This window comes from Opisthocomus hoazin, chromosome 2 (assembly GCF_030867145.1).
Source record: "Opisthocomus hoazin isolate bOpiHoa1 chromosome 2, bOpiHoa1.hap1, whole genome shotgun sequence".
Taxonomy (NCBI): Eukaryota; Metazoa; Chordata; class Aves; order Opisthocomiformes; family Opisthocomidae; genus Opisthocomus; species Opisthocomus hoazin.
Genome location: NC_134415.1, coordinates 125,883,679 through 125,909,041, shown reverse-complemented (window position 1 = coordinate 125,909,041; position 25,363 = coordinate 125,883,679). Strand labels below are relative to the sequence as shown.

Below are 25,363 nucleotides of genomic sequence, written 5' to 3'. Positions count from 1 at the left end.
AACAGAGGCTACAACTTAGCCCATTCCTTCTGCATACAGTTTTCAACAGAACCGGGGGAGTCCCAACAGAGTGACCGTGCCAGGACTGGGGATGGTAGTTCTCTCTCGGCGAAGTTGTTAACATCAGAGATTCTCCGCTCTGGTGGAGCTGCAGCGATGCCGAAACAATTGACGAGGTATTGTGCATCTTGGAATGCAGCACCAAGCAGATGTGATTTAAAGCAGAAACTCGTCAAGTTCATGGACGAGAATTTCCACGGTCCCCACATAAACCATCAGGTGTCTTATCTGAGCACAAACCCAAGCGCAATAAATTGTGTAAACAAGCTTTGATCTGCTACTCAAATAGCAGTTATGAGCTGCAGATAAAATATAATTCTGTACGTACATATGGTAAAACTCATTCATGAGCAAAGAACAGGTTGACACGCATCAACTTAAATCCAAAGCTTTAACGCAACTTGTAGGCTTTACGCCAGCTTCCTCTGCAGTTATCTACGCTGCTAATTCTCATTTGCTTTTTCTGACGCATTTTCACACAAGGATCACAAGCTTACCTGGTCCTAGCTTAGAAACTGCATAAAGGAGGTCGTAGTTGATGACAGGTGTTGCATCATCTATTGGTTGCCACCCTACAGGTGGGGAGGCTGGAGGCGAGATGAGAAACTGTTTTGCAGGCTGTGGTGGTGCCAAATGAAGCTTGTCTCCATCTGTCTCGGAGGTCTGAATCTTCAAAGCGTAACAAATACATTGTTTAGTATGGGATGGGTAAATGGAATGATTACTCAACTCACACACTTCTGATACCAAATGCCACCCAGGCAGGGTTTCAGCGTCAGCCTCAGCAGAGAAGGTCTGGAGATGAATTTGATCTCAACTTTACAGATGGTTCCTCTACAGTAAATACACTGTAGGGGGCTGTTATATGAGCAAAGCTGCAATGTTTGTGCCTATTGTATATGTTCTCTGAGGATAAATGCAAAGCTTTGGTAGCTTCCCACTGCTGCTAGTTCAGAGATTTTTGAGGCTGAAAAGACATTGTTGTGATCTACTGGCCTAAACTGCTAAATAAAAACAGACCTTAGAAAACAAACCAGTAACTCCCACACCAAGGCCTTATCAGTAACTTCAGAGAGGTTTCTGAAGATTTGATTTTAGCTGAAGTGATAAAGAAATCTGTCACGTTCTTAGTCATTTGCAACTAATTGTTCTCATTTTATTTCCGTCTTAAATTATCTAGTTAAATTTCTGCTTTTTTCTGGTATGTTAAACAAGCATCAACATAAATGAATTATACTAGAGCCGTACCTGAGCAAGTTTACAACCAGTTTGGGCCCAGAAGCAATAAACTGCTTTTGTGTGACAGCACCCTGCTGTACCGGAACAGGTTTTGCCAGGAGCCAGTTTGGGTCGCTCCACTCCTTGTTCCCCAGAACTTCTAGTTCTGGAAGTGCTTATTCAGTCTGGCTCAGGCCCATCTAAACACACACTGCTCCAGACATTGTGCTGCTTCCACATACTCATTCCCTGGACACAACTAATTTAAGACTGCATCTGTTGGAGAGCACAGTGAGATACCTAAATGGCTTTGCAGGAAATCAGCTTAGATATGGAAACTAATCATTACTATGCACAGTTTTCCTGATTGTGCAGTTAGAGTGAAATGATTCTCAGATCTGCTTAACAGCAGGTTTTGAAACCTTTCAGAAAAAAATTCAGAGCCAGATCTAGATTAAGGTTTATAAAATGGGATTGAGGTGGATTGTCAGCACCTAAACCCGTCTGTAAGATCTGAACTCATCTAACACGTTAAGCACATTGGTGTTTTCACAAACATAGTTTCCCACCTTCCTCAGGTTCTGTTTCTCCCTAGGGTCAGAACAGCTCCTTTTCTGACCAGGCTGCAGAGGCTCAAAATTTAACTGTCACTTCGGTTCGACTGATATCTTCAAATGGCCTGCCCTTAACCCGAGGCCCTTAACGCCCAACCTGGCAGCTCACGGCACGCTTACATTGCTTTTAAGCACGAGTGAGTATCCCATAAGCCACAGTGGCCACAGTAATTTATTAAAATACATTCAGAAGAGGTGGCGGTTGGGTTCTCAACCTTCCTCAGCTACCTGTACCCTGGATGGGGCCTGGTACTCACCCAGGCTGTGGGAGATCTGGGTTCTCTCACCCTTGGCCAAGAAGAATTGAAATGCCCATCTGACACTTCCAACAGATGGATGTCGTCACCTATGCCCCCAGGCGGGGGTTATTCTTCTCCCCCTGTCTTCTCCCTTTTACTTGAAATTACTGAATTCCTTTTAGAAAATTCACGCATGTATTCAGTGAAGAGGAAAAAAGAAAAAGGCAGGAGGAAGCCTGACTGCGGCTCAGGGTTGCAGTCAAATAAGTAATTCAGCCCTACTTTCTTTATGAACTTATGATACTTTATCGGTTTTCTAATGGTTATTTTAGAGAGTTACCCACAGAAAATACCCAATGTTCTAAATCAGTTTAAGCTACGTAACTTCTGTACGTTGAATAAGCAACCTGGGTTTTAAGTGGTCCATTAAATTTAGTGCAGAGCTGCTGGGCAGGTACAGCTCAAGCAATGTAAGAATGTCTGAGGAATCTTTTAACAGAGAGATTGGGCATGGGAGAAACCTTTATTACTTTTATTCAGTGTTATTGTGCAATATTTCTATAAAAGCTATGCGCTAACATACAAGTAGATAACAGATTTCATTACCTGTGCAAAATACAACTTTAACTTCTTCCCTCTGAACTGTGTTTCATGCAGCTCTATTCTGGCACGAGCAGCTGAGTTGGAACTACTAAAATTAATCCGCACACGCCTGAAGCTTTTAAACAGCTGGAATGTCACACAGTCATCATAGGCACGGAACAAGCCTTCAAATTTTTCCTGCAAATGAAAAAGAAATAATGCTGAAGATTAACTTTGTGCTCTGGCAAAGAATAATCTGAAACTTGACGACAACTGTTTAACCAGGAGGTTTAGCCTGTGGCCTTTGGGGGTGGGTCTCCATAGACTAATAAGGGCTCTGGTGAAAAGAAAGCACTGGTCTGGAAGTGCTGAACCCCGCAAAACGTTTGGAGGAAGAGGTCTCCAAACAGAGAACCAAGCAGCTATTGAACTTCTTGTAAAAGCTGAGCAAAACTGTGACAGTGACTTATGAAATGAAGCTGGAAAGGGCATATGACTGAAATCACCAGGCAACTGTGGTTTCATCTGTACAAAAGCAAACATTCTGCTGAATTACAATGGAGTCAGCAGACAAAGTCAGGCCCACTATAACCGAGGTTTACAGTTACATGAACACTGCAGGGTCATTTTGTATTGCATGTTCGTTTTTTCTGGATGTTCTTTAATTTAAATATTTAGCACAGATATACACTCTTTCCTCAAGAGTTCCTGTAACAGCAGGGAAAACATTAAGTAACTGAAAACAGTGACCCGTCCCAAAGACAAATTTCAGGCTTAAAAATGTTTAGCTGTAGAACTCCATGTTCAAAACCACATGACACACATATGGATATTTTAACATTGTAAAAGAAAGGTCTGAAGTGTACCTCTTTAGAGATCGACAGAAATTCAAGGTACGTTAGCAGCCTTGGAGGATCAGACTCTCTGCAATTTGTCTGTAAACTATGCGACACAGACGACTAGTTCCACACCACCAAATAAAACCGAAGTCCTTAAATCAATTCTGACACACTTGCACAGGTCTTTTCATTCACACAAGCCTAGATTCAAAAAATGTTAAGACTGAAAGGTAGCAGTTATCATTTAGTCTAGCCTTTATGTTTACTCAGATTTTAGACTGCCATCCTGTGAGTTGCACATTAAGTCCTAGCATTTTAACTACTGCAACCCAGACCTGAAGTCTTAGAAGATGGAAAATCAGCCAGAGCAACGCCCCTTCTTCTAGGAGCCCCTTCTTTATCCTGAAAAAAACAGTGTTTGAGATGATTTGCCACATCATTTCATACAGTGAGGGTTATTATCTCAGGTGGAGAAGTTTGTATGATTACAATAACCTGACATTTTCTTTGATATGTCTGCCAGTAAGCATGTTTTTACATGCTTTGAAATACAATTTCTTTTCTTCTCATCCAGGAAAACAATTTCTTATCCCTTAGAGTGGATAATTGGTAGAGGCTGCAGAAGACGAAACAGAAAATGCAATTTATGTAATCTCCTCAGTACTTCACTTCTCATCTGTTGATCGTACAAACAAGACAAAGAATCCAGAACTTCTTAGAAAAACGTGTCCTGAAGCACAGTGGAGCTGTATCAGGGAGCACGAGTAGCACTGTGGGTGGGAGTGCCTACTGTCAGCACGACACATTTGTTAAAGAGTTAACCAGGAAAACAGCCCAGGTTCATGGCAAGGAGTGTGAAACGCCAATGCGCATGTACCAGATCTCCTTTCATTCACTGCCAACTCTGTGGTCTTCTTCCCCACAACTGATATTCCATCTCTGGCACTCTTTCAAAGGAACCTCCCTGTGGTCTCTTAAGCTTTCATGATTTTCATTTCATTTCGTCTGACCTCACTCACCTCTTCCTCTCACCACAGGAGATACTTTGGAGAAGGGAAAAAAAAAGAGAGGAGAGAGCTCAGTGGTTTGGTTGATGGTGAATAAAGGCAGGCAGTAATCCCACCAACAGTGTGAAGTTGATAGCTTTGTACAAGTGGGTCTAGTCATACTACCTAATGTTCAATTTGTCAACATTTCACACCTGAGTTATGTTTTTTTGAACTGCTTTGCTTACAGTTTTGCAAAATCCATTTTCCTGAGCATAAGTCTACATCCAGTGACATTTGTATAAAGGTCAGCCAAAAGCGGCAGTCATCCCAGGCCTGTCCTGCTTGGAATTTTGATTTGTGAAGGTTTTAACCTTCACAATGACCGGGGGAAGAGGGCTGGGGGAAGGGAGAGAAAGGGACAGAGGACCAGTGTATGGGTAAAGTAGGACTTGCTCAGTGTTCAGAAACATGCAGTACTGTGTATAATCTAAATAAAAGATAATAGTGACTATCGAATTAAAGCTTATACCTGTTACCTGTATTGCCTACTTCAGTCTTCTTCAGTATTTTTTTTAAAAAGCACCTTGAAGTAAACAAACTTAAATACATATATGAAATATCAAGGTATTTATATTTATATACACATGCATATATATATACATATATGAGATGATCAAGGTATTACAACACAGGTCACATAAGCTAAAAATAAGCAGCAAGGTGAGTATTTCCTAGTGCCCTGTAGCAGCTCTTGGTTTCCTCATAAGTCAACAATGAAATCATTCATCATATAAAGAAAAAAAAATAATTTTACCAACCATGGAGGAAATCATGCACGGACTTCTCTGGCCCCTGGGAAGTAAGTATCTATTACAACTGACTGCTGATTAGGAAACAGATTCTCCCTGTATGGACACAGCAGTATTTCCTTGCATCGGCCAGCCCCGTGTGCCTGCTCTCTGTGCACAGCGCATCTGACAAGGTGGAACCTAGGTCTTCGTTAGGGCCATAATGCAAAAGGAGGGAGGACAAGATTTCAGATGGGGGGCCGAGAACAGCGAGCACAAGGAATGTTCTGGGCACATTTCTGGACAGTACTAGGATGCGTTCTCATTAGGCACCGAAAGGGACAGCTGGGAATATCTCTAAATAAAGCTGATTAAGTACTGGACGCCAAATGTAACACTGGGAGAACATTACAGCGCTATGGACTTTATTCTGCTTACTTTTCAATTTGATACTGGCGCAGCTTGAGAGATCCAGCTTTGATTAACGCTCCCAAAACGCCGTGGGGAAGAGAGAAATCAAGCCCTCCATTTGACATCGATACAGGACAGTCTGTCCACAGTCGAGACACATCTACTGCACCAACTGAAAGTGCATCACCCATTACGAAGATTCATACATCTGAATTTTTCTACATTTTCAGCTGATAACAATAATGACCTCAGCAGAGGTCATTAATCATCAACTGCAGTTAACGGCCCTCAGCTGCATCTTGAGCCATCCCAACTCCTCCCAGCTTGATATTAATTCCCAGGACACGCCTTATGCCTTAATTGCTATTGCCTGTGCCTTCTAGTATCTGCTGAATGCACTTATCTGTATGAAAGTCTTTCAGAGTCATTCCAATCTACAAGAAAATGTATCATACACATTTTAAAGACCTAAGCAAATTCTCTCCCTTTCAAGTTTTGTGGATAAATTATTCAAGACTCATAATCCTCTCAATTCAGGACTTTTAAAGCGCTTTCAGGATTCAATATTTTTAAGGTGCTTTTAGAAAATAAGTCTTTAAATCAGAATACTTTGAAAACTCTTGAAAAAAAATAAGGGAACGTCCGAAATTAAGCAGCAGTGTTGCTACTCCTAAAAAGTCCAAATACAGAAAGTCGCGAGTGATGCATTTATTTCTGGCATTTTGGCATGTCTTCATCCATCCCAAGGATGTCTCTGAGCCCCAGCTAATGCTCTGGCAAACGTGAGTAGCCCTCGTCTGACCAATCCTGCCGAAGTTCTCATTTCTCCCTGGTGGGCTCCGTGCCCTCTGTCAGCTCGCTATTCCTTTGCCTAACACTGGGCACCTTGCCCCAGTTCTATCCTGTCATGTTGTGTCAGCCCCCATCAGCTGTCATTCACCACCTCTGGCAGTTTCTAGAGTGTTGGGTTTTTCTAATTAACAAAATTAGCACAAAGTAACAACACACTAATTGATGCTGCTGGTTACTCAAGCTTGATTGTTACCATTTACGACAGCCAACAGCATCATCCAAGGCAGAAACAAGCACTGGAGTAAAAGACACAAGTGAAAAACCTCAAGGTACAAGGGCAAAGCTATGCAATCCTGACTAAAAACTATTTCTGCTACTAAATGGAAACTCTCCTGGGAACCAAGATCCTCTAATTCACACAATAAAAGTGATCAGTGAAATGCAGCCATAAGGAGGCAAAAAAAATAGTGGATGTATCTGGAAAAGTATTTTCAGTAAAGCAAGGAAAGTATTAATAACGTTATACAGAGCACTATTACACCTCATTAAAAATGCAGGTTTTGTTGCCTGTATCCCAGATGGATGAAGCCAAACAGGAATAGATTCAGATAAAGGCTACAGTACCTTCTTACTGAGTAAGAAATGAAAATGCTTGGCTTATTTAGAAAAACAAAGCAAAGCCTGAGAGGAGATGGGAAATGAGCAGCTTACCAGAACTGTATACACTAAAGACAAAATATACTGTGTAAAGACTAGAAGACTATGTTGGCATAAAACAAGTGGAAACAATTAGCATAAATAGGTTTAGGCTAGAAGTTAAAAGAGGTTTCAAACATCAGAGTAATGATCCAGGAACAACCTTCCACTTGCAGCAGCAGTAGCAACAGATTTTTGTAAGACTGAATTTGGTTATAGTACATACGCAGGACTACGACAAAGTATCCACACAAGCAGCATTGTAAAACATGAGTGCTTGAATTAGCAAGTGAATTGGGTTTGGCACAGCAAGTTCTTTCCAGTTCTGTGTTCCTGTGATTTATTTCCAAACATTTCTCTCATGAATAGCTCCACTGGTATTGTGTTCATTCAAGACAAAAGCCAAGGCCTAATTCAAATCAATGGAAGTCTTTCCACAGACATCAGTGAGCTTTGGACTAGAGCCCTAGGACTCAGAACACAAATTAACATTTTATTACTCAGTGTGTTTACACTCATTATCACCCCTGTTACACATTTGATTTAGAAGATGGCTGTGATTTAAAACTTTGGGCTAATTCTTTTTCCTAGAGTTTTGTAAGCAAACACAGCAAGCATTTTTCCCATTTCACTTCTTCCTGTTAGTTTATAAAAGAGAATCCAAGTCACTAATGGTATACAATGGGGAAACTGAGACGTAATTTACAATTATCAAATATGCCTTTCCTGAAATGAGTTCTGTACCTGATGTAAATTTTCATGTAAGAAATAAACTTATGTCTCAGAATCCAATGTTTTCTGTTTCCACATAGCTGGTTGCAACACTGCAGACCTCTTGTGCAGCACAAGAGGAAAGATGGAACTGGACAGAACATATGGAGGCTGTGCACTGAAGAGTCTAGTTAAACACAAACCTTCTACCAACAGATTAATTCCCAGTTTATAGCAATGACAATGGGCATACTGGTTAATTCTACAGGCATGAGTCACTAGAGTGGCATACATTTTAAAAAAATATGCCCAAGCCTAGAAAATATCAGCTGGAAGTAATTTTGGGATTGGCTATGTCAATGCCACATGACAGGTATTGTAATGACCTAGTCTGGATATTGTGTGGCTCTTCTCGTCCAGGATTCAGGAGGATAGAGGGAAGCTGGAAGAGCAACAGAAGAAGACTGTAAGGATGATCAGAGAAGTGGTGAGCCTGTCACAGAAGGTAAAGGTAGATGATCTCACCTTGGGAAACAGAGACTAAGGTACGATGTGTTTCCTGCTACATCTACGTATAAGGATATCAGTAAATGATGTGAAGAGAAAGGGATTATCTAAATTAAAATAACCATCAGTGTTGCTACCAAACAAAGACTGTCCATTAAAAGGTTTAAGCCTGACTTGAGTAGGTTATTTGGCATTAGACCAGTAAATTTTGAAAGTGCCACTGGTCCAGGAGTAGCAAAAAGGGTAATTACTTTCATGAAAAGGACAGGAAGGAAATATTATAGCACAGCAGTATGCATGTCTGCAGGTCTGAAAGTCAAAAAAGAAAAAAGATGCAAAAAAGAGGGGCTTATTTCTAAAAATTTGTTGTATCAGAACTTTAAAGAATTGGGTTAACCTTAAGTGCTTTTAACAATTATTTCATGAGCCACAGAAAACAAACAAGCAGTTTGATATAACTCAAGTGTGAAAACTCATTAAATGGCAAGAACTCCTGCAAGTAGCCAGTGTAAACAACAGCTTAATCAACTACCACATTCTCTGGTTCTAAAAAAGTAAAATTTGCCAGGAAACTTTGAAAGCATACATGAAAAAACACTACTGATTCTCAGTTAAAATTCCAGGAGTGACGAAAAGGGAGGAACTATTTTAAACCAGTTATGATGATGATCAATAAAGAGCTCTCATGGTCTTGTCCTCATGCCTTTATAAAATGATAGGAGAATAAAATACTAATTTACCAGTCAGAGGTCACCTTAAGGCACAGGTCTCCAGATCCTAGCTTTTTATTCTACCTTTCACTGAAGGCAGCTGTAGCCAAAAGTGTGAGGTCTTCCTACTCCCTCCTTACCTATGGGAGGGAATATTATTTCAATAAAACATTCAGATTCAATACTCTGGTCTGAGTTTTAGTCTTGCAGAAAGTTTCTTCTGTTATTAAGAGGAATCTCTCATACAATCCTGTAGATGGAAACAGTAATGAATAAATGAAATAGAAAAACCTGTCCTTCCACCTGTCATTCACCAGGGTACATTTTCAGATGGTAACATTTCTGCATGCATAGAAAAATGCGAGATTTTGAAAGAACAGAAAAAACAGGGAAGTCTGGGTGGTCATGAGGTAACCAGGATTACAAAGTACTCTGCAATGACTGCCCGGTTACAGTACTGCCTACAAGCGTGCTTCTCACCTTGGAACTCAGCGCAAAGCTCTGCCTGTCACTTCCTGAACAGAAAACTGCATTTAGATTAGTGCATTCAGACAGGGGTGAAAAGAGCTTGGGTTTATTTATTTATATCAAACACAGCACTAATTAGACTCTTTCTAAATTGCATAATTGTCTCAGTGCATCAACAAATCAACTCACTATTGCTACCCTAGTTCATGCAGCTTGTTGTTTTATGCATGGCTTTCTGTTGTTGGTGGAGGTCAGGCCAAGATGAAATAAAACGGTACAAGTAATAACAAAATACAAATAATAAATTGTAAGGTTGGACATTGAGAAGGGCAGATAAAAAAAAAATAAATCTTGCTCTCTTCGGTTAAATCAAGACTGATTTGCATGCACTATTGCAATACTATTAATGCTAAAGAGGTTCCTAGTAACCTTAAGGCTATGCAATCAGAAAGAATGGACGATTTGTATTCCAGTTGTGATGCTAAGTGACCTTATTGCTCTGCTCTTTGCAGTGAACCAGCCCTGAACAGAAATACATTGGCCAATGTCTGCACACAGACCTGGCCAATGGCTCTCAGATGCTGCCGTGTTACCCTCACACTGGGGCTGTTCTGAAGGCATCTGCGAAGATCTTGTAGATCCTGAAGGCTGCGTCCAGGGATGTGCCAAAATCATTCTGACACCAGAAGTATTTTATATAAAGCTTACTGCTTACAGATTCAGCATCTTGCTCCAGAGAGAGACTTTTCTAACAGACATTGTACAATGTGGTATAGACATTTGTAATTCACCATCTCACAAAAACTTGTGATGACAAAATTAGGTAGGAAAGTGGAAGAAGCTTGACAGTTCCACCTCAGACTGGGACTGAGGCAGCAAGAGCCATCCCTCGCTGCCAGAGGGCATGAGGACATGTCCTGCATGAGGACAGTCCACCAAGGCACGACAGCACTGCAACAGCAGCACAGACCTCCTGGCGCACAAGACAAGACGAACTTGCCCCTTCAAAAATCAGCTGAACTACATAAATTTATGTTCAGCTTCCAACTCATCAGCACAACAAAAGGTGCAGAGATAAAATCTGCCCCAAAGCTTAATGGAAATGGCATTCACATTTTAGAAGAGGCTGGCAAATTTCAGGGGCACAGAATTTTGCTGCATTGCCTTTTCTGTTTTCAACCAGCTCACATCCCTGTTTACCTCAATGTGACGCACATTCCTCCTGCTTAGCTCCACTGATCTGGAAACCAAAGGCTCCTTCAAGATGAAATAAATTGTTCCTGTGGCAATGCCAAGGGGGTGATTTAATATAGTTTGGAGACTTCTCAATTCAATTTCACACCCAACGACTGAGCTAAAAGAAAAATCCACACTTTACATTTCTTCTTTATATGAGCACTGCTATTTTACCGTATCACCAGCAACAGCTTTTCTGAGCACTCCGTATCTGAAGTACTCCAGTTCCAGATGCCATATTAGCTCCCTGGAACGCTGGAAGTGCTCTTTCAAACCGGCTGGCCAAGGGCACGTTATATGACCAGATCTATTAGTTTCGCTCCCAGTGCTAGGGAGTGTTCTGTAGAGACATCATTCTTTGTTTTCTCAGAAGCTACTTTTGACTCCTGTGCTGGCTACCATTTAGTGTAACATCACTTTCTTTTTTTTTCCTCTTTTGCATCATATTTGGCAGTGGGAAGGAAAAAAGAAAAAAAAAAAAAACCCAAGAACAGGTTTGTGAAGGATTTAATGCAATTTTTGTTTCCTAAATAGCAGCCTTACATTTTGCCTTGAGATTGATAAAAATAATGCTACTAACAAAGACACAAAGAAAAGATTCAGACTGTCCTAAAAAAGCTTTTTTGTTTGTTTTATTTTAAGAATTCAAACAATACCTGAGTTGATAATGTATGTGGTGAACTCCAAGGAGCTCGTCTGCATTGGATTTAAGAATGTACATAGCACAATACCAGCTATCGATTTTGTCTTGTTCTTGCAAACATTTAAGCCCAACAATTAATTGGTAGCACAAGGAACAAATTACTGTGTATATGTTTAGCCCATTTCAACAATTCCTAAAGTTCCTGTTATCTTAATTCAACAAACAAAACTAAGGAAGAAAAACAACTTTAGTTAGTTTTTACCAATAGCTGCTATGTTTCTATCAATAAGGGTGTTCCAACAGGAGCAGATCTCTACAGCAAAAGGGTGCTGAGGACTTTCTGATCAGGTGCCATGGACTGAATGCCTATTAGCAGCTGGATCACATTAGGCACACTACTGGAGTGCATCTTCTATATTAATTTCATCTGAAAGGTATCCAGTTCATGAACTGCTCTGTGATGTGAACAAAAAGCACAGGTAATGAAGATGGTTGGCCTTGATGATCTTAGAGGTCTTTTCCAACCTATGATTCTATGATCAAGGGGAAAGTTGCCTCATGAGAATCCCCAGCTCAGACTAAAAATGCTAATATAGATGCAAGCCAGTATCTCTCATAAGTATAGTTATCTAAAAAATTAAAAAATTAAACTGCTAGGGATGATAATAAGGGACTGCTAGTCAAACTTGTGCAGGAAACCAGTATTAAAATTACGTGTTATGAGGAGCTGTGTGAAAAATATTCATACTAACTGTATAAACTTAGGGATTCTAAGAAAAGCTACATAAGTATCTATCTTCTTATTACACTATTTTTCATTGATCTTTGACAACTTTAGTTTCACCTCCTCAACCCTTCTGAGGTACACCACTCTCCTCTTCTGTGTGGTGACACCGAGGCGAGGACAGACTCGCTTACAGTCACAGTTCCTACTTTCTGGCAACCATGGGAGTAGAACCAGTGTTTCCGTAACTCCTTCAGGAGCATCTTACTTCTGCAGGCATACAAAAACCCAGTCAGAGCATCCAGAAAGCTCAGTCTCTTAAAAATCTGCTACCGAGCCTGATGGAAGTGTCAGGGGACACCTCTGCTGCTGTCAGTGATGCAGAATCAGGACCTTACTGAACAGAATGCTAAATGCAAGAATGAAATATAATAAAGAGAACACTAAGAGCTGAGAAACTTTGTTTTATTTATACTCTTGGAGCTGTAATGTTGTAAAACAACCATAAAATACATACTATTCATTCCCTGTCCCTGTCAACCCAGTTAAACTAGAAAAATAAACAAGAAAAAGCCATGGGACACTTTAAACAAATAAAATGCTTGCCTTGCCCATTCCTGATTTACTGTTTTGCCTACAGTGATCAACATTTATAGCAGTTCAGCTGTTTCTCATCATGGTCACAGGGAATGCTTTTCCCTTCCCTCTCCCCCAACAACTGCAAACTGTGCTAACGTGACTAAAAATACAGTTTCAACCGGTCTGGATTTAGAAAAGGCACTGGCAATTTTGAAAATGACTATTAAAAAAAAGCTAGAGAGTGGAAAAGAATCTAATCTCATACTCCTCCATAAATGTTATTTAACTGTTGAAAAAAGGTACAAGGGAAAACTATTAACCACCCACCAATACACATCCTCAGAAATTTAGTAAAAAAATCTCTGCTAAGATGTAGCTTCGAATACAAAGGAAAACAGTCTGCTTGGAGACAAAAATGTAGAAGTCAGTTTTCACTCAAAGGCACTAGTTTTACTTTGCACCTCTGCCCTAAAAGATAAACCAAAGAGCCTCTCCTTGTCCTCTCCTCCCTTCCTCCCCGCCACTGCAGCCCACAGTTGGTGGGCAGAATCCGCAGTACTGTGACCACTGTCTGACGCTCGCGTTGTACTTACTATTTGACTGTCGTCTTCTTGCCAGTCTGTCTCGACCATCTGTCATTCGCCGTCTTACACTTCATTTGGAAATTACCCAAGAAAGTCTGTTTTCTGTATACTTTCAAACAGCTCCTAGAAGCTGTAGCCTCTCAGACTGGAGTGTCTTTGTACAATGAGGATACATCAGGGACAATAACACACTGTATCTCCAGTTGAGTGACTGAATGGAGTGTGCAGTAAACCTAGGTAAACTACATGTGAATACGTTTCAAGCCTAATGATATACCAAAAAAGTTCAATACAGCTACCTTCTACAGAAGTAAACAAACATAAGAAAGAGGTAAAAAGAAAACTAAAGAAAAAATATCATCCTTGGGCTGGAAAAGAGCAAAGGTGTCCACAGAGGACACTTTCTGCTTGCAAACAGAGCGATATTGGAATTTCTTTCCAGGCTCCATTTCAAACATATTCTGACCTCTTCTCTCTCTCGTGCATCCAGCTCAGCGTAGGTGGAACAGGAGGGAGCACGCTGGTCACACAGCAACATACCGTAACTGAATGGACGACAGAGACTATTCAAACAAATCTTACCTGATGGGCTACGTAAGGATTTGAGGGTCCAGGGTCACACGAGAGATGCCTACACCACACCACAGCTTTCTGCATTTTGTGCTTGGCTAATACAGCAAAACCCTTCACATCTCACTAAACAATATAGTTTTCTTAAAATACATTAACTTGTTCTAGTTCCCAATTTCACTTTAAAATAGAGAAGTGGGCTAAGTGGGAAAAAATGGATACTGGAAGAGGAAAATAAGGTGAAATAAACAACCATAAAACACAGTTCAGAGACTATGACATCTCTTTTAAATTGAGAGATCCAGAAAAAAAATATGGTGAGTTGCTGCAATCGCTTAAGCAAAGTCGTTTCCAGAAAAGGCTTTTGTGATTCATTAAAGTCTGCTTCTGTAGCCTGGCAGTTAAAACTCATCTTCATCACCAATTCTTTATGCATATTTTATTTTTAACCTATTTTGCTCTTTGTAGTCCTTCCTTCACTAATTGTTTATAAGAAAACATTTGAGCTTGTTGCATTTATTTGAAGAGAAAACAATCTTTTTTTAATTATTACATAGGATTATAGACTTTCCTCACACCAGGAATTGTGCTATCAAAAACGGAAAGACACCAGTGTCTATATATAGATATTAAAAAAAGAGAGCATAACTACAGGCAACAGTCTGTTCCTCCTAACTTTCCTAACTTCAAATGGCAGAACTTCCATAGACTAAAACGATTATATTTATACACTGCCTTGAAAGAGGCAACTGTAGAAGACTACAAGCATATCATTCTCCCACATTCACTGATTCGGTGCCCACAGAGGAGCCACAATCTGCCAGGTATAATTGATCTTAATGCTGTTATCACTCTAAAAATGTACCCGTGAATTTGATTTTGCAGATCATGGCAGAAAATGGATGGAAAGCATCTGCACAAGCAGAGGTGATACACTCTGCCCTCCACGTTTTTCCTGTATTGTCACTGTAACACCCGTTTCAGCATTGTTGTACAAAAACCTGAAGATTCCTTCCAGTTTGAACAAACTTCAGCAAAAAGAAAAAAAGTGCTCGAGATATTTTTACACTTTGAGAGGCTGTCTTCCCCCCATCAGTGGTCACAGTCTTTAGAAGGGTCTAAGATCCCAAGCTGCATAAATGCCGAAATATCAAAGAAATGCCATACAGTGGTCGACCTGCCCAGTTAAAAAAATTTCAACAGCATATTTTCATTTCCAATATATACCACAATGTTTAATTTGCCTCTAGAACTTTCTAGTGTTATAGTACTCAATAAAATCAAGAATTTCACACATTTCAGAGAACTGGGCTTGCGTAGGCCAGAAGAGAGGTTTTGGGTGGACTTGGCAAGCAGCTTCCCAGCACCCAAGGAGGAGATGACAGACCCAGGCTCTGTATCAGGTACGCAAGGGCAGAAAAAGAAGCAATGGTTTCTATCTGCCTCAACAGCCGCCAGTACTGTCCACTACCAGACAGGACACACACAAGGGAATTTCAGTCTTACAGTGATATAATTGTTTTATTAGGCAGATGAAAGAAACCCCAGGGTGAAAAAGCAAATATTCCTGACCAAACTGCTCCCATGTCATTTTTCAACCAACTGGATAATTTCCAGTTGGCACAGATTTTGTTTAGAAACAAGAACTGGAAAGTAGACTAATCCTATCTTACAGCTAAAAACAGCACTGCTCTTCATCAAAATCATTTTCATTTCCTGATGTGAAAAATATATCAGTAACAGCATGATATTGAAATGATACTGGACTGGCATTATGAAACTGAAGCTGCTCTACATAGGAGCTTGTATCCAGAGCAATCAGTACGAAGGCAGCGAGCCTGGCGACTGGCAAGCAGTGGTAACCAAATGCAGATTTTACTCTTTTTACAACAAGTTTTTTAAAAATAAGTAGGACATATAAAAATAATGAGTCTCCCATAGAGTCCAGCTTCTTGCCCTGTGGCACTGTTTCACACTGTCTCTGTGCCAAAGAACGGCTAGCGCCTTGCGAATGCCATGACCTAAGTCCATAATGTGTGTATCCGCCGAGTGGGAGACAAATGTGTAGACTCAAGGAGTCTGGCTTTGAGGTCAACGAGATTTTTCAAAGCTCTGAAGTTTGGTGCAGATAGATTTTAAGTGACGTGAGGAGACGTGGGACTACCAATTTTGGGGGAACTAGTCAGTCAAAATACAGGGAAGCAACCTGTCCACCACTGAGGTTACATCTCCAAATGCCAGAGGCTCTCCCAGGCCACTCGCCCTGACGTACGGGCTGTCCCTGCATCCCGCTGCCAATCAGTGCGCTGCAGGATCAGTGTCTGTAGCCGCAAGAACAGCATTTACACTTTGCAATTTCAACTGAACTGTTTACTTAATCAGTACAGAATACTAATATTTAATGAAGTAGGACAAATTATCAACTAAAAGTGAACCAGTTCATCCTACAAGTCCCTTCGTGTAGGCCACAGGCTCTTTCTCAGAGATATTTAAATCAGAAACACAGTAGATCTAGACTTGCTACACATAAACCTCCAATTTGATGGAAAACATTTACGGGAGAAGAAATCAAAAGAGGTTGAAAGCAAAGGTACCCTCCTATAGATAAGTGGTCTCAAAACAGAGTAGTTCAATATAGACCCATCTGCAGCTATTCTCAACCACATATTTCATTTTACACAGATGTATACACTCCTATTAATGATAATTTTACCATATCTCTATCAATTACTTATTCCCAAAGTAAATTCTCCTTATCGAGAACATTTTAAACCTTTTCTTAAAGTTCATCTGCTCTGCTTCTGTTTTGCTATAAAACTGTATAAACTATAAAACTGTATAAAACAGTTAAAGCTTAAAAAGAAATTTTAGCAAACACTGAGCCAGTGACATTCAAAAATACTCTGTATTATCTTCTATGATGCAGTATGCATTGAGTAATCTCCTGTTTCAGGATTGCTACTGTAAGCTAAGCAAATGTTTTTATTCAGCAATACTTAGTGACACCACGCTGCTTCTCCTACCCCAAGAAATATCACTACATTGGGAGTTAATATTGTGAGCAGGCAGCTTAAATCACTACGTTTTTCAAAAATTTCGTCTAGTTATCTGCTACAAAAGCAAGACATAGATATCTAAACATCTTTCCTCTTTACTCTTTTATTTTAAAAAATCAGAGAAAAATGCATCAACTTCCCAAACCTCTAAAACTTTAAGTACGCCCATAAATTACTTATAAGCAGCATACTTATTACTATTATGGCCCAGCATTTGGCTTTGCTCCCAGCTGTTGTGATTAATAAGCATTTTTTTTAGTTCACTGATTCTCAGATTATGCTTCAAGGACTAGCAGTGGCCTGCAGAAAGCTGTCTGGTCACAAAGTCCTGGAATTCCTCTAATATAATCAGCTGTTTCTAAAGATAAAGGTACTACCTTTCCCACTTCAGTAGTTTTCTTCTTAGAACCTGTAAACAAGATAGCAACACGAAATTTCACTTTTTGACAAAAAATGTGCATCTGAAAAGACTAACCAGCCTGAACAGACAAACGATACGCCTGCAATAGCAAGCTTCCTTCAACTGACCAATGGCCACAGTAGCAAAGAACCCCAAATAGTAACGACCGCTCAACAGAATTAATGAGCTCAAGAACACCCCAACAGTCTCCACCACTGAAGAGCTTTCAGTCAGCTTGACCACAGAGTCAGAACATACATGACTCTCTCAAACCACTGTGCAAGCACCAAGTGGAACTCGACTTTTATTCTGCAAACCCGGGCTCTGCAGCAACTGCAAGAAGTGGAATAAGGCCCCACACCAACAACCAGCTGTAACAGAACAGTGTGAGCACTGTAACAGCACCATCGGAAGGGCTGCCAACCCGACCTCTTTGCTAAGATTCTATCTGCCTTTGATTTAGAGCACACTGAAAACTAGCCATGGTAGCCCAGCATCAGCGGGCCAAAGACAGCGAAGCAGCGATACGCACTGTCTCCCAGACGTCCAGAAATTACATGCAGGGAAATGTACCCCGGGCTGCATCCCCAGCAGCATGGGCAGCAGGGCGAGGGAGGGGATTCTGCCCCTCTGCTCTGCTCTGCTGAGACTCCCCGGGAGTCCTGCGTCCAGCTTTGGAGCCCCCAGCACAGGACAGACCTGGAGCTGTTGGAGCGGGGCCCGAGGAGGCCCCAGCCATGATCCGAGGGCTGGAACCCCTCTGCTGGGAGGAAAGGCTGGGAGAGTTGGGGCTGCTCAGCCTGGGGAAGAGAAGGCTCCAGGGAGACCTTATTGTGGCTTTCCATTACTTAAAGGGGGCCTACAAGAGAGCTGGAAAGGGACTTTTGGCAAGGGCATGTACAGATAAGACAAGGGGTAATGGTTTTAAACTGAAAGAGGGCAGATTTAGATCAGATACAAGTGAAGAAATTCTTTACTGTGAGGGTGGTGAGGCCCTGGCCCAGGTTGCCCAGAGAAGCTGTGGCTGCCCCATCCCTGTCAGTGTTCAAGGTCAGGTTGGACGGGGCTTGGAGCAACCTGGTCTGGTGGAAGGTGTCCCTACCCATGGCATGGGGGGGTTGGAATGAGATGGTCTATAAGGTCCCTGCCAACCCAAACCATTCTGTGATTCTGTATTTGTTCTGATTACAAAAATACGATACTGCTGAATATTATTCCTTGCAATTCAATAGAACTCAAGAGATTTGGATCACACAACTATTTAGACATGTGAATTTCTTTATACAGCTGCAATTTTGATTTCTTTTCAAGTGTACTCCTTTGCAGTGGTTTTCACTGAATACCATCCTGTTGCTTAACTTCAGGTTGTGGAGAATTTTGAACCCCACCCCACCAGCACAGTGTCCTCCACATCATTTTTTAAGGTTTTTCTCGGTTGATTAGTGTCATTAACGTCAACCTGGTTCCAGGAAGAAGCATGTGAGCTTGTCTACTTAAATGCCTTCACTCTGTTTCAGACATTTTTTAAACAACTACGCACCCACCTTATGGAAATTATATTTAGACTGTACATTACTCATGAAAATTACTTGTTGAACAGCGTGAAAGCTTTAGTCAAAACATCCACCTTCCACATCTCCTTTATCCCACTTATCCAGTTGCCTTGTCAAACAAGGAATGCGTATGGATTTGACAAGATCTGCTTTAGACAACCCAGGCCTAATTCATTCCAAAGTACTTACAAACTTAATTCCCAGAATTCAAGTTAGATAAAATTATCTGTAACTATCCAGGCCTTTCTCCTTCTCCTCCTCTTACACAAATGCTACTTCTTCCCATCTCCCATCCTCAGCAGTCTCTCTGTAACCTTTGAACTCTCAAAGATAATTGCAAATAGTGGAAAGATTATTTCAACTATATCCTGAAGCATTCTTTGGTAGATTTTATCAGGTACTGTACACTTGAGTAACTTTACCTTACATCTGTATTTTTAGCAGGTTTTCTCTGCTCTGGCCACCACTAGGGTCTTGTTTGTTTGTTTCTATTAATTTAGGCTATTATCTGTCAAGCTCTTTATACAGATTAACATACGCAAAATCAAATCACACCTTAACCCCCCCTGCATTGTTCGTCATGTGCTGATTTCTTGCTGTTAATGGAGTTGCACATTGTTTTCCTTTGACATTTTATCCATCACAGGAATTTGCTCGTTCTTCTTTAAATTCTGCGCTAATTGAGATTTGTTTTCTGATTTAGCACACTTGCTTCTCTCTTTAGATATAAGTCCTTAAACTGCTGCAAAGCAAAAAGAGTATCTGATCTAGGCATAGATGTACGTCCCATCTGTCCTTTGTATCAGGACAGATAATCTCTATCATGCATTCGAAAGTGCCTCCTTAACTGCTAATTCTCTTGCACTTCTCGATCTTTCAGACAATCTTCTTAAGGAGACACTATTTACCAGCTCCATAAGGTTGCTGAAAATGACTTTTCAAAAAAATAATTTTCCTTGTTCATCTGATCTCAGACTTTATTTCAAAGGCTTTCATCAAAATAAATATTCATCAAAAGTACTTGCCATTATTAATTTGTTCCTTAATTGCTAGGCTCTCAAAACCTAAAATCAAATACAAACTACCTATCTCCATTTGTTGAAAGAATCATGCCCAGAACATGTTCATAATTTGATGTGTCTTACTGTATCACTTACTGTTTGGACACTTTCACAAATTTATAAAGTTTTATTACTTATTTCTAGTATCATTTACCACACTGGACAACAATGACAAGGGAAAACACACAATTCCTTCTTGTATTCCAGACGGATGAAGCAGAAAGGAAGACAGAGAAGGTGGGAATAAAATATATGAAAAGACAATATTTGGTTTTTATGGTTTACAAACATATATTTGTCCCACGCAAGCATATGTAGCTCAGTCTAGCCACATTCAATCACTTAATTTCTTGTAAGACATTTAACACTAAAATGTTTTGAAGAGACACTTGACAGGAGGGGGGCAGGAGCCGAGAGTAACAGTTCACAAAGGGATTTTGTTACTTCGAGGCAGAATGGAAGCCTGTGGAAGGTGCTTTCAGGAAAGCAGATGAACTTTCAAGATTAAATTACCTAAAGTTTCAGTAATGCTAACAGCTGCTTGGGAAAAGCTTTGTCACAAAGCCCTCCTTTTTTCAACCATCACCTGGTTTCTTCTAACATCTTGCGTCACCTTCTGCTCTCAAAGTCCTTAAATCATTCCATTACACCATGAGAAGTCAGTCACCTGTTCTCACCTTGGTCTTCCAATAATTTATTTTTTTTTTCTATCAGTTCTCCCTCCATCCTAAACTTCTCTGTCTCCGTCACCCACTCCGTAAGGCCTGCCACAACCAACCTCCCTGCCCCAGCCTCCACAAGACTTTTCTCCGTTCTTGGTGTGGCACCACAGAGACGCTTCTGATGGGGGAAAAAAAACCCACCACCAAAAGCCCTGCCATCTTAATGACTTCCCTCCTCTGCAACACTGTGTTCCCTTTTCTCATTTCAGCCACCTTTTTGAATAACCCACTGCTTTCCTCCTCCCTCAGGTTAAAACCACAGCTCAGAGGACTTCCACCCATGACCTGCTCGTTAACGATACTTGCTTCTCTTAAATAAATGTTCCTTTTTGAGAGAGAAGGGCCATTTCTGACAGTGGGATGGTTTTGTGTTTGTTTTTTTTTCCAATCAGCACTAGCAAATGAAATAATAATTCTGCCCCAAACCAAAGCAAAAACCCACCCCCACCCCCCCAAAACAAAAAAAAAACACACAAAAGGACCCACACCAAACCAACAGCTACAGAGAAGTGGTGGTTAAAATGAATTTCCCAGTACAGTTCTAATTATTTAGACAATGAAAAAGTTTGTGTTCTTATTGGTTTAGTTAATAGGTTTTCTGGAAAAAAAAATGGAAAAGTGACAAAAACTGAATGAACCTTGTCATCAGGCAAGAGAATACGCAGCAAAGGATAATGAAACCTGAGGTTGGTAAACTTGGAGTAAGACCTACACAGCAAATGAAAATCATCTTATCTCCTCCATAAATGAAATTTCATTTCTTGAGAGGATTAGCAGTTCATTTGCCTGCACACCAGCACATCTGACCTACATGAATAAAAGGACAAATGAGATTTCTGCAAGGTTACCACTTCTCTGGCCATGACACGGCTATAACACAGCAGACCTCATGTTGCATGGTTCAGCTGTCTGAACGCCTCCGCCCTTTACAGCCAACGTATCAAGATTACTCACTGCAATATACGAGGCAGACAGATGCTTCCACAAGTGACAAATGGAGCCAAAGACACTGCAGTGTACAGCTGCCTGCTGACACTGCTCTGAGCACAATAGGTTCATCGTGTTTCTCAGCTCAGTGACTATTATTTCAACAGATAGGACTACCCAGTATTCCAAAACTGGAGGCTCTTCCATGCTGCAGCACATTTCTCCTGCTAAATTTGAAGCCATCCTACAAGATAAAGTCCACCTCTCTTTCTAGACGCTGCCAGAATCTCAGGCGGATTCTGAAAGGTAGCAAGTTCGGACTAATAGAAAACAAACACACCTCCCAAACCACCTAGCAACTAAGCAAAGCTCCTTGCTCTATGGAAAGCATCTAGAGCTCAAACAGCATTTAAGATTAATAATTGGGATCTGTAGGTGTTCAAAAACAAGAATTATTAATTACAACAGATCTGATACATTCCAAGACAGCTTCCTCATCAGAAAACTTGTTTCCTGGTTCCTTAGTTTTCCATCTGCAAATGAGAATACTTGGAGCTTTTTATCCATAATGGCACTTTGAAGTTTTTCAGCAACTCCAGAAGTGCAGAAGAGGAAAAGTGACAAAACCTGAATGGAGCTGTGAGCAGCAGCCCACAGCGGCTGTAGCACCCAGCTCAGCACCGGCCCGTCTCTCTGGCTTCCTACCACGCAGGTTGCTGTGCAGACATCCTGCAAGGACAGCAGGGCTGGTTACTCCAGCAGAGCTGCTGCAGCCAAAGGCTTCTTCTTGATTCAGCACCTACAGAAACTCCAAACGGGGCAGTGAAATGCATCAAAAGAACACTGCTGTTGTGAGAAGGGCATCTGTGCTTTTGGGAATTAACATGAACGAAGCAGAAATCCACCTGAATTCTAGATGGAAAGCATAGGCTGGGCCCAAACTCAATGGCTGCACGTGCATTTTAGACGCATTGTAAATGAGAAAAGAGGGGAGAAGTTTACTATTTGGCCAGAAAAAATTACATGTATAATATCCTAAACTGCAGTTAGTGCAGAGGGCAGCTAAGCTGTCATGCCTCAAGCTAGCAGCGATTGAGGCTCATCCGTATGATCTACACCAAACAAAGGGGTCAAGACTCAACACTAGCAAGCCAGTACGGTTACTTCAAGGAGGGTTTGACAGTACAGTCTCAGAATTCTTCCATGGGGAAAATTTTAATTGTTGGCATTTAGAAGGAGAAGGTGCTTACTGACACTCAGCCATATTAATGGGGGAAATTTTCAGGAAAAGCCCAAGTACGCAGTCTGGGCACCACTATAAATATGTGGATGGAACACACAGAATCCTGCAGCAACTGAGCACTGACGAGAGGCTAAGCTTGGCCAGTTTTTAGACCTTGGCAGTTTTTGTGTTTGCCAAGTGTCTGATAAACTGTGGTACTCTTCTTGTTCAGCATCTCTTTGCCAAGGAAGAATTCACTGCTTGAGACCACGCTGCCATGGTTGTTTGCATTCTAGCATATGATTAGATAATATTTTCCAAAGCAAATATGCTGTGCAGCACATGAATGATCAAAACTAAGCAGATTATTCAATGCCTTTGGTGGAATCACCCCTAGAATACATTAAAGGAAGAACTGTACAACCATAAAGCATGTCCATTAATCTATGTGAAAAAAAAATTCTTGAAGAGATACACACAACAAGGTTGGTGCAGACCTCTGCCTCAAAACCTGCCAGTTCTCCCAGTGGCAAAGCTTAGATCATGCTAAGAAGCAGCAATCAGTAGAGAGGAACCTAATGAGGTTCAACAAGGGCAAGTGCAGGGTCCTGAACCTGGGGAAGAACAACCCCATGCATCAGTACAGGCTTGGGGCGGACCTGCTGCAGAGCAGCTCTGTGGAAAGGGACCTGGGTGTCCTGGTGGATAACAGGTTGACCACGAGCCAGCATTGTGCCCTGGCTGCCAAGAAAGCCAATGGGATCCTGGGGTGCATTAGGAGGAGTGTGGCCAGCAGGTCGAGGGAGGTTCTCCTTCCCCTCTACTCTGCCCTGGTGAGGCCCCATCTGGGGTACTGTGTGCAGTTCTGGGCTCCCCAGTTCAAGAAAGATGAGGAGCTGCTGGAGAGAGTCCAGCGGAGGGCTACGAGGATGGTGAGGGGACTGGAGCATCTCTCCTAAGAGGAAAGGCTGAGGGAGCTAGGGTTGTTCAGCCTGAAGAAGAGAAGGCTGCGAGGGGACCTTATAAATGCTTACAAATATCTGAAGGGTGGGTGTCAGGAGGACGGGGCCAAGCTCTTTTCAGTGGCGCCCAGCGACAGTACAAGGGGCAACGGGCACAAACTGAGGCACAGGAAGTTCCATCTGAACATGAGGAAGAACTTCTTCCCTCTGAGGGTGATGGAGCACTGGAACAGGCTGCCCAGGGAGGTTGTGGAGTCTCCTTCTCTGGAGACATTCAAGACCCGCCTGGATGTGGTTCTGTGCAGCCTGCTGTAGGTGACCCTGCTTCGGCAGGGGGGTTGGACTAGATGACCCACAGAGGTCCCTTCCAACCCCAAACATTCTGTGATTCTGTATCAGTAAAGCCCAAGACAAAGCAGCGCACATCTACAGTACCTTTGTTATCCGAACTATGCTGTCCAAAGACACTGCTGCTAGAGATGTCCACTGCGTAGCCCTACCCTTGCTGGTTTAAAGCCAGACAAGAAATTAATCCTATTTAAACGATGTGTCTTTGTCCGATAAGCCGGAGATGGCTGTCGAGAACAGAAGTTTCAGTTACTAGCCCAGTTAGTAAACCATGAAGAAATGCTTAGACTTGCCAAAAGAATGGATAACTAAGGGAAAGGTAATTCCACGAGGGGGAGATCGCAACCACCGACTCACAGACCACCTACCCCATTTATACCACTGACTCAAATGATGAAGTTGAAGAACAACAACTAAGCATGCGTACTAATGTACATGCTGGACGAAGACACCTTAACCAATCATTTAATAGCGTAACAGGGCATATGTGTTAGGAACTTGAAGCTTGTTAATGCTTTGTGTATAAACAACTTAATTTGGAAAGCTTGGGGTGTGCTGTTTTGAGACAGGTACCCATATCAGCGCAAATATGCAATAAAATACCTCTGCTCTGTGTGTGTATTGGTGTTTCGCACACCAGTTAAAACAACCCCGATTTTTTGGGACAACACCTTCAGAGAAGAATGAGACTAGATCACTACAGACCTGAAAACAATGTGCCCTTGAAATTTTTTTTTTTTTTTTTTTTTTAGAAAAACAGAAAGAATTTGGGTACTTCACCTCTCTAGGTTCTTCCAGGAATTCTAAGCAAAGTAATTATTTAATGAAAAATCAGTATTGCACTTGCATCTGTATTAAAAGTACCTCAATCTATAGCTGTACTGATTAATTCTTCAAATCTGCTAATCATCATCTATTCATTGTTCCTTGCATAGGCCAGGGCATTTATCAGTATAATTGCAAGGTTCATCTTACCTCATTACCTGCCTTGGATTAATGCTGCACCTTCTAGCAACACATTCTAGCTGCTATTTATTTTCTTTTGACAACAAATTGCTCATTGTCTTATTATCCTTATAAAAAGGAAATACCTTAATGTAAATTACAACAGAAAGCAGGACTGAAAGTAACACAAAAGTCTCTGACTTGTTC

General features: G+C 41.3%; 1 protein-coding gene across 4 annotated transcripts in view; it reads right to left on the bottom strand.

Moving 5' to 3' along the window:
- The window catches only part of RCAN2 (regulator of calcineurin 2), a 95,612-nt gene that overhangs the window by 15,813 nt on the left and 54,436 nt on the right, over positions 1–25,363 (bottom strand). For all 4 annotated transcript variants that reach the window (XM_075414967.1, XM_075414968.1, XM_075414966.1 and 1 more), the window contains 2 exons: positions 2,738–2,911; positions 558–729 (listed from right to left, as the gene is read on the bottom strand). In XM_075414967.1, the coding sequence (XP_075271082.1) occupies positions 558–729; positions 2,738–2,911 (346 nt within the window). The remainder of the gene's footprint in view (positions 1–557; positions 730–2,737; positions 2,912–25,363) is intronic.